We start from the raw sequence: 9707 nt of genomic DNA, 5'->3' as shown, positions 1-9707 counted from the left end.
TGCTTTTAGACATAGGAAATATGGCTTGTAACCCTAGAATACCATGTTCTGGATCAAGTGCAAGAACATCTTTGGTAAGGCCGCCCAGGGATGTGCACAAAGGAGGATATGCCATACCTTGTGTGAAGCTGGCTAAGCCCGCATGGGCTCTATTAAAGTGGTACTTGGTTCTGTGCCTTCTTTCTGGTTCAGTGCACATTTTTCCATATGCTTTTTGGCCACTGAGTCCCACTCTATTGCAGTGAGTGGTTAAATATCTGGGGGTACAGTTGTGTACCTTTCATTTGTTTGGTTCCCTCCCCTTTTTGTTTGTTATAAGCTAGCATGGAGTAGGGAATGCATAGGGTAATTCAAACACACGGAAGTGTTGCAGCCCATGTAAGACTTCAGCATAACATGGACAGTCTTCATCACTCAACCTAAGGGGTCTTCATGGGTCAAGATCACCCAGCGCCATGACCCCGGACCAATACAGCACCCTGCAGCTAATATGATTCACTGTGTGGCAAGGTGAGTGCCTTAACGCAGGATCCAGTGTCCAAGGCAACATTACCAACCAGCTTCACATCTTTTTTCTAATAGGGTTCAGGTATGATCCCGAAGACACAGCCAATGAAAGCCCTCCTCAATTGTGCCACATTGGCTGAGTTGCAGCTAAGAGTCTTACTAGCAGGAAAAAAAATCTTGCAAAGAAATCTAAAAATAGTTTAGCTCTCAGAGCTCATAAAAGACAACCATCTCCTAAGGGCACTAGCAAAAACTATCCTGGGAGTGGGAGGGGTCATATTATAACTTTGCTTTGCTAATGTACAATCTTGTGGCAGTAGGACCCAGTAGTTTAAGAATACCATCCTGGGTCCTGTAATGTACAATCAAGAAAATAACTTTTGAAAGCTGGTTTCTGTAAATAGCACATGAATTACAGACAGCTAATTGCTTTCCAATTTACTTGCATTTCTTTTGAATATTAATCAGTTTTTCCATTCTTCTTCCTATGTTACTAATGATAGTTGGGTCCCAGAGTCAATTCGCTGGCTTGTGTTTGCAAAGCGTTCTCAGCAAGCTCTTTACAATCTGAATCGAGTAGTAAGAATTAACGGGGACAAAGATGGAAGCCCTGTTACTCTTGAGGTAAACATTGCTCCACTTGAAAATATTTGTCTTACTTTTTTGAAATGAGTAATAATTTTCATATATTAGGGCTATGTGATGCAATGAGATTAATGTGTCACACTCACCTGTTCCATGCTTCTGTGCTGGGTCTTTCCCTCTGCGTGCGTCCACTTTCAGCCAATTACAGAGTGGACGCTGTCTTAAAAGACTAGTGTGCAGGGTGCTCAGTGTTTGAGTGATGCGTTCCACACACTAGCAGCTGGACCCCCTGTGTTCTCTTTTGATTCCCAATGCTTTCGTTTCCAGTATTGTTTCCATAACCCTTGTGTTCCCATAGTTTGTCCAGCTTATACCTTTATTCATCTCCTGAGTGTCTCAGTATCTCCAGCAACCTACTCTCGGTTCCCAGTAGCTGCCTGATCAGCTGATTTGGAGGGTCACAATCTGGACATCTCCTGCAACCAAATCCACCCCAACCATCAGGAGTTCTGTTGAAGACAAGGCAGTACCTTAGACTCAGCCCTTCTACAGGCTCTCACTTCCACTGTCGAATGAGCATGTTGGGTTCTCTCCATCAGGGTCTTCAGGTATTCAGTCAAGGCCAATACCACTGCCTAGTTTCAGCTGCTGCTATTAACCCCTTGTTGCCCAGTCCACATAGTAGTGGGAACAGATCCCTGATGTGTGACATAGTGAATACCTTCTGTTAAGGGATGAGGTTTGGGTCAAGCATAGGCTCCGGGTGAACTCAACTCCTTTGCAATTGGGGAAACAGTAAATTAATGAAGCAATTTTAATTTTTTCCATAGCAATCAATGACCAACTAGGGACTTCTTGGTCTTTGCACTTCAGGTGGATTATAATCAGTATAAGCAGAGCACCTCCTCCTTATGTAGTAAAATTGTAATGGTTAAAAATAAATGGTAAAGGTACTCATGACGCCACATATATAAAAACAAAGACCACCCCTTCAGACACATCTATCCACCAAAAAACTGCCATTCTATTTTAAGAGACTTGGTACACCAGACCTGCCTACACAATGATGAATGGCCTGCAAATAAATAAATCCAAGCCCCCTTTATCAGAGCCTTCATCAAATTTTTACCCCACTATAAAAAAAAAAACAAAAAACATACATTCAAGGATAGTGTACACCTACTGTATACAGTACCTTGAAAAAGTATTCACACCCCTTGACATTTTCCACATTTTGTCATGTTACAACCAAAAACGTTATTGTATTTTATTGGGATTTTATGTGATAGACCAACACAAAGTGCCACATAATTGTGAAGTGGAAGGAAAATGATAAATGGTTTTCAACATTTTTTACAAATAAATATCTGAAAAGTGTGGAGTGCATTTGTATTCAGGCCCCCCGAGTCAATACTTTGTAGAACCACCTTTTGCTGTAATTCCAGCTGCAAGTCTTTTTGGGTATGTCTCTACCAGCTTTGCACATCTAGAGAGCATTCTTCTTTGCAAAATAGCTCAAACTCTGTCAGATTGGATGGAGAGCATCTGTAAACAGCAAGTCTTGCCACAGATTCTCAATTGGATTTAGGTCTGGACTTTGACTGGGCCATTCTAACACATGAATATTTTTTGATCGAAACCATTCTATTGTAGCTCTGGCTGTGTATATATAGGATCATTGTCCTGCTGGAATGTGAACCTCTGCCCCAGACTGGTCTTTTGCAGTCTCTAAAATATTTTCTTCTAAGATTGCCCTGCATTTGGCTCCATCCATCTTCCCATTAACGCTGACCAGCTTGCCTGTCCGTGCTGAAGAAAAGCATCCCCACAACATGATGCTGCCACCACCATGTTTTACAGTGGGGGTGGTGTGTTCAGGGTAATGTGCAGTGTTAGTTTTCTACCACATATAGCGTTTTGCTTTTAGGCCGAAAAGTAAAATTTTGGTCTCATCTGACCAGAGCAGCTTCTTCCATGTTTGCTGTGTCCCCCACATGGATTCTCGCAAACTGCAAACAAAACTTCTTATAGCTTTCTTTCAACAATGACTTTCTTTTTGCCACTCTTCCATAAAGGGCAGATTTATGGAGTGCAAGACTAATAGTTGTCCTGTGGACAGATTCTTCCGCCTGAGCTGTGGATCTCTGCAGCTCCTCCAGAGTTACCATGGGCCTATTGGCTGCTTCTCTGGTTAATGCTCTCTTTGTCCAGACTGTCAGTTTAAGTGGACGGCCATGTCTTGACAGTTGTGCCATACTCTTTCCATTTTTGGATGATGGATTTAACAGTGCACCGTGAGATGTTCAAAGCTTGGGAAATTTTTTTATAACTTAACCCTACCTTAAACTTCTCCACAACTTTATTACTGACCTGTCTGGTGTGTTCCTTGGCCTTTATGATGCCGTTTGTTTACTAAGGTTCTCTAATGCCTCGTTTCCACTGAGTGGATCGGTTCGGTACAGTTTGGAAGGCCTAAAATGGTCCGGCCTATTCAGGTGAGCGTTTCCACTGCAAGTCGGAGCGCCAGGGGCCATACATGGGTTTAGAAAAAATACCTAGCATGGCGTCACACATTCACCACTCAGTGGAATGTATCGTAGCTCCGCCCTAACCGAATGGTAACATTTTCTATTGCCCCACATCTGAAGCAGGACCCTGAATGGTGCGGTTCGGTTGTATGGGCCGCTTTCATAATGGAAACACTCAAAATAGCGTACCGTACCAAACCGAACTGAACTGATCCCCTCAGTAGAAACGAGGCATAACAAACCCCTGAGGGCTTCACAGGACAGCTGTATTTATGCTGAGATTAAATTACACACAGGTCTATTCACTAATTAGGTGACTTCTGAAGGCAATTGGTTCCACTAGATTTTAGTTAGGGGTATCAGAGTAAAGGGGGCTAAATACAAATGCACGCCACACTTTTTAGATATTTATGTCTCAAAAAATTTTAAAACCATTAATAATTTTCCTTCCACTTCACAATTATGTGCCACTTTGTGTTGGTCTATCACACAAAATCCCAATAATATACATTTACATTTTTGGTTGTAACATGACAAAATGTGGAAAATTTCAAGGAGTTGGAGTACTTTTTCAAGGCACTGTATCGCCTTATATTACATCACTTACATTCACAGTACCCTGATCTGAACAGATAAAATAAAATTTAGGCATACAGTGCTTAGTCTTATTATCCCTGATTAAAACTATTATATGCTGCTGTCCAATTTTACACTGCTGTTTCCATCTGTGGTATCTTCGTTCTTGTAGCAAAGCTCCAGCATGTGCTCTTTGTCTTTAATAAATTGAGCTTAGCCTTGCTATTTAAAATTGTCCTGCTCCTGGCCAATTTTACACTGCTGTATCATCTATGGTCTTTTAAATTCTTATATTTTAACCCTAATCTTTTTCTCTAGTAAATTTGAGACTAAAATTGGAATTGAAAATTGTTCTTTCACTAGCTAGTTTTACACTGCTGTTTTCTCTATAGTTTTTTAATTCTTGTATTAATACTACTCCTACCTGTGTTATTGGTGCTTAGTTTCTGCCGAAAAATGCTATTGCTAACGTTCTGCTGCTGGTAAGTTTTACACTGCTGTATCCTCTGTGGCTTTTTGGAGTAAATCATTTACCTGTATACATAATGTTTCAGTCAGAGTTTAAGTATAACTAAAGGCAAAACTTTTTTTTTCGGTTTGAATTAGAACCCTTATCAGTTTTTTTTTTTGCTGTCTGTGGCCCTGTTCAGAAGATTCACCCTCTCTATTTGCCCTGTTTACCATTATCATTAAAAGTAAAAAGCAAATCTTCGGTTATCCTCAGAAAAGTAATGGAGGGGAAATCTTCCTATGAGGACACTAGGTCTGATGACTTGGGGTTCCCCAAGAAATTCCCTTCATTTCCCTCTCACTTCCTGTTTGGCAGTGGAACAGGAAGTAAAGGGAAATCTCCAAAATGAAAAAAAAACTACTTGTAATATTTAAATTCCATCCCACATACCATCTTCACCATTACTGGGATTCATTACAGCAATACTGATGTTGCCATTCACATATAAGATTAGCTATATGTGAGTAAACAGTTTCTCTATTTTAAAAGTTGTTTCACCTTCTGTCCATTAAACAAAACTAAACTCTCTCAATCAACTTTAACTATTTTAATCATTATGCTACTAGTATCAGCAAATAGATAGGAAGGTATATTATTTACACTTGTTTATACTTTTTTCCACATTTTTTTAGTTGCTTCTTCGTTTCTGGCCTAGACCAATATCCCAGCAGTCTTCATGGGGCTTTCTCAGCTAAGCCGGTGGCAGATGATTTCCAGGAAATAAATGCTACATGAATTATCTGCCCTTAGTCACAATGGCCACAACTAGAAATGCTAGGGGGTGTTTTTCAAAGTGATTTCTCAACAAAATAAATCATGCAGACATGAATTTATGGGGGAGTTTGCTGTGAATATAAAAACTGAGTTAAATAAGATTTCCAGGTTGTGATGCTCAAATGCAGTTAATTTCCTTAATTTCCTTAATGCGACACAACAAAAGTTTATTACATTGCAACTCACCAATTCTTTGATGTCGTTATGTGGTGGCTGTAAACATGGGGAGTTTTTTTTGTTTAACCAGGGGGTTGAATGCAAAAAACTCACAGATCCATGCAAGCTATGTGGATGTGTAGATCTTTCCGCTGTGCTATTGTATTCTGACATCACCTGTCAGAATACACAGATCAGCACTGCAGCCATTGGCTGTTATAGCCAGTACTACATCATTTACACACACCAAGTAGTGCATAGATATGATCGCTTTAAGTGTCTTAGTTAGAGCCTGCTGTCCCTGCCCCTATTTGCTCGACCAGGGCAGGGACAACCTCATGAGAAATAAAATAAAAAAAGAATTTAAAAAATATTAAAAATGTAAATGATAAAATTTGTAAATCTGTAACTAATGTAAAAAAAATATTATAAAAAGAGTGGGAGCACGTGGGAAAATAGTTTAGACCAGCATTTGGCTCCCAACACTATTAAGTATCATGTTTATGCTATTTTTGGCTTAGTTTAGAGGCTTCCTACAGCTTAATTTGGAGGACCTGATTTGGTTTTATCCCCACTTCAGGAAAGGTCTTGTTTTGTAACATTAGACATATTCCTCTCTCTACTCTCACCTACAAGGTGGTATTCCTTGTGTCTATCCTCTCTGTGAGGCCAGTATCTGATCTTGCAACCTTATCTTGCAAAGAACCCATTTTTTTTCCTTGAATAGGTACAAGGTGTTGTTGAGACCCAAGGCTGTTTTTAAAGGTAGTACCCATGTTGCACTGCAGTCCCTGTTATTGTTTTCATCACAGGGCAGAAAAGACCTTACGAGAAAAAAATAAATAAACAAAAAGTATAATTTAATTGTGTAAAAAATAAAATGGTTAAATAACTATATACTACCCAAAACAATGCAATTCCCAGTCTATACCAGCTGATGTCAAAATTTGTCAGCAAGATTTGAGGGAGGATAGGAAGCCTATTGCCATAATATTCTACACTTGTCTATTTGCTGCTGCATGCCCTTTCCCTTTTCAGTCCTGGAGCAACAGGTTAAAAGCCTGTGTCGAGGGGCTTTAAGCTACTATCAATGGCATCAGTTTGACATTATTTTAAGATGCTTCTGAGAAAATACAGAATTTACTAACAGGTGCATGTGACCTGCAGTTGACCTTTTGACCTGCTTCAAGTATTTTTGCATTCTCATAGACCTGCATGGGAATGCAAATCCCATTTGAAGTAAACAAAATCCCATCAGCACAGGCCCAAATACTTTCACAATTCAATGCAAGTTTGGGGGGATTTGGGTAGGTATCTCAAATATTACAAGCAGGTTGCCACAGTGGCTATGAGGCATGACAACTTGAAGAATCATAAGGGGCCTATGACATACACAGTAAGAAACCGAGAAAGCAGTTTGGGGTCTCAGGAGTCCCATGTCAGGCAGTACAAAATAATTATATAACTTGACTCTGCAGACTCTTATTCTTCCAGTGTTCATACCTTCAAAGGGAAGCCAAAGTAGAAAAGAGTCATTCGCAACCAGCTGAAAGCTCCTCCATGCTGAGCACCTGGACAGGAAATTGCTTTTGCGTTATGCAAAAATACAGAGCTCATACGGGGATGACTGTGTACTGTGATCGATTTCAAGAAATATGGTTAATTCAAAAGTGCAAAGCAAATGCTGCACAGAAAAATCATTGAGAGCCGAAACACCTATGTTAGATGTAAACTACACCACAAGGTGCCAATCGCTGCTGCTATATGAAGCCACTTCACATTCACATTTCCATGTCTGTAAATAGGAAAAAAAGAAAGGGTCTTTCTGTTTACAAAGAGAAGATGAGACACCATCCACTGTTTGCTGGTTATTTTATCTTTATTTTATCAACATGGCGGTTATTTCATGTCATGATTATGCCTTAAAGGGTTTGTAAACCCTCAAAAAAACTCCTGTGATGCAGCAGCCCCCCAGAGCCCCCCTTTTACTTACCTGAACCCGGTCTTTCCAGCAATGGGGATGAGCACACCAGCTCCAGCTGGTGTCTCGGGTCCTGATTGGATAGATTGATAGCAGCACAGCCATTGGCTCCCACTGCTGTCAATCAAAACCAATGACGCGGGGCCGAGTTCTGCTGTCTGTGTCAATGGACGCAGCAGCAGGACATGGGAGCGCGCCCGCACGAGTGCCCCAAGGGAGAGCGGCTCCCCAACAGGGCACTCGAGAAGGGAAGGAGCCAGGAGCACCACACTGAGGGACCCCAGAAGAGGAGGATTGGGGCCACTCTGTGCAAAACCAACTGCACAGAGGAGGGAAGTATGACATGTTTTTTTTTTTTAAACAAACCTTTACATATATTTAAAAAAAACATTAAAACAGCATGTTACCTTTAGAAATAACAAACAACATATGGAATGATGTGCAGTTTTACCAGTGCATGTTGTAGTTTAAATCTTGTTAAAGTGAAACTAATCCTTTGCATTTAACTGTTTCCCAAAACAGTTGCATTCAAGATATGCTGTGAATAATAACTGTCACAGTTCCTTGTGCTGTCTAGCAAACTGTCAAGCCATCAAATGGCTGGTATCCTCACTGATCACATGTGCAGTACCATGGCACCTACAAAGAAACAGAGGCTAAGATGTCAGCTTACTTGGCTGTAAAGGATAGAATGGTTTAGTACTGCCTTAGAAGGCCTGCTAACAACAGTACTCATATATAGTGCTCCCTGATCCCCAGAGGCAGGTGAAGTACCCAGAGACAGGGAGGGCTAGCATTTCACATTAGGGTGTAGTCCTCAGGCATAAGTGTAAAATGTGTACATATGGCCAAAGGGAATTTCATTCAGTCTCCATGAAGAGAGGGTTAGGGAATTCAAAACACTCATTAACGACCTAAAGAGACTCTAACAATAGACTCCAGTACATGAAAAACAGCCTTTAGGCTGGACCCAGGAACCTGTGCCTTCTCAGATGCAGCAGCAGTCTCCAATAGCAATAGTATCTATAGCAGCAGCAGTCTTGGTGATCATCCCAGTGCTTTCTCAGGCTCTCTATGAGTTCCCTTTCCATAGGACCTCAAGTGACAGAGTCACCTCTGGTACTCCAACCCAGACATGACTTCTCCTTTCCTGTCCTCTTCCTGAGCCTGGGGCCACACTGGACAGGCAGGCTCCTTCTGCTCTTAGGTCTCTGCACTAACCACATGCAAAACCTTCCTAGGCCCCTGGCCTAGTCACTCAGCTTCTCCCCACACACCCTACCCAGGCAGCATCCCGGGGGAAGAGAGCTCACATGGTCCTCCCCAAATATATATACTCCCCCTAGCATGCACCAGTGGCAATAAACCTCCTATCGGTAGGCTAGAGAACACATGTATAGTATATACATAACTCAGGTTTACTGTATCTTCTCACACTATTGCCATAAGTTCCAGTGAAGGCAGTAGAGAGAGAGACTACAGCTGCACTGAGTTTAGGAGAAAACCAAATGAACAAGTAAACTATAAATTAATCTGGGCTGACTACTACCCAGCTTGACTAAATTTGGATAGTAGCCCCTGTCTAGGACAGGGTGCTCACATATATTGTTATTGATGTTTTCTTTTTGTGCATTGGAACCCAGTCACTATTTCATATGAAGAGAGTAAATCCACAGCAATTAAGACTGACCTCCCATTTCTCCTTTTTTCTCCAGATGCTGAAACTAGAAACTCCAAACGATTCCTCAGCATTGACTTCCAGAATGACCCCTATTGATCTTTTTCGCACTCCAGCTATGCGGAAAATTACCATCTTCCTCTCTATGACTTGGTGATGAATCTGTTCTTAATTTATAAATAGATATTCCATGATAACAATAACAGTGAAAATGATCAAATAGTAGGTACTAGAGCAGGGGTGCCCAATCAGATCCCTCTGATGTGGCCCATGACCTCCTGCTTTGGGATGGCAGGTCAGAAAGTCCAGATCGTGGGTTGCCAACCCTCTTCTCCAGGGCATCAGTGCTGTGAATGAAGCCAGCAGTAGAGGAAGCAAGCAGCTGCAGAGCAGAGCCACAAAACCCGTTGC

At 41.3% G+C, this 9707-nt stretch overlaps 1 protein-coding gene across 1 annotated transcript in view; it reads left to right on the top strand.

Moving 5' to 3' along the window:
• Nucleotides 1-9707, top strand: part of LOC141112243 (solute carrier family 22 member 6-like) — a 154901-nt gene that overhangs the window by 49590 nt on the left and 95604 nt on the right. Inside the window, exons 5-6 of the mRNA XM_073604871.1 lie at nucleotides 1011-1131; nucleotides 9334-9449. Coding sequence (XP_073460972.1) covers nucleotides 1011-1131; nucleotides 9334-9449 — 237 coding nt within the window. The remainder of the gene's footprint in view (nucleotides 1-1010; nucleotides 1132-9333; nucleotides 9450-9707) is intronic.

This window comes from Aquarana catesbeiana, linkage group LG11, assembly GCF_042186555.1.
Source record: "Aquarana catesbeiana isolate 2022-GZ linkage group LG11, ASM4218655v1, whole genome shotgun sequence".
Classification (NCBI taxonomy): Eukaryota; Metazoa; Chordata; class Amphibia; order Anura; family Ranidae; genus Aquarana; species Aquarana catesbeiana.
Note: the sequence above shows the minus strand (reverse complement) of the source record. Positions and strands in the feature narration are given on the sequence as shown.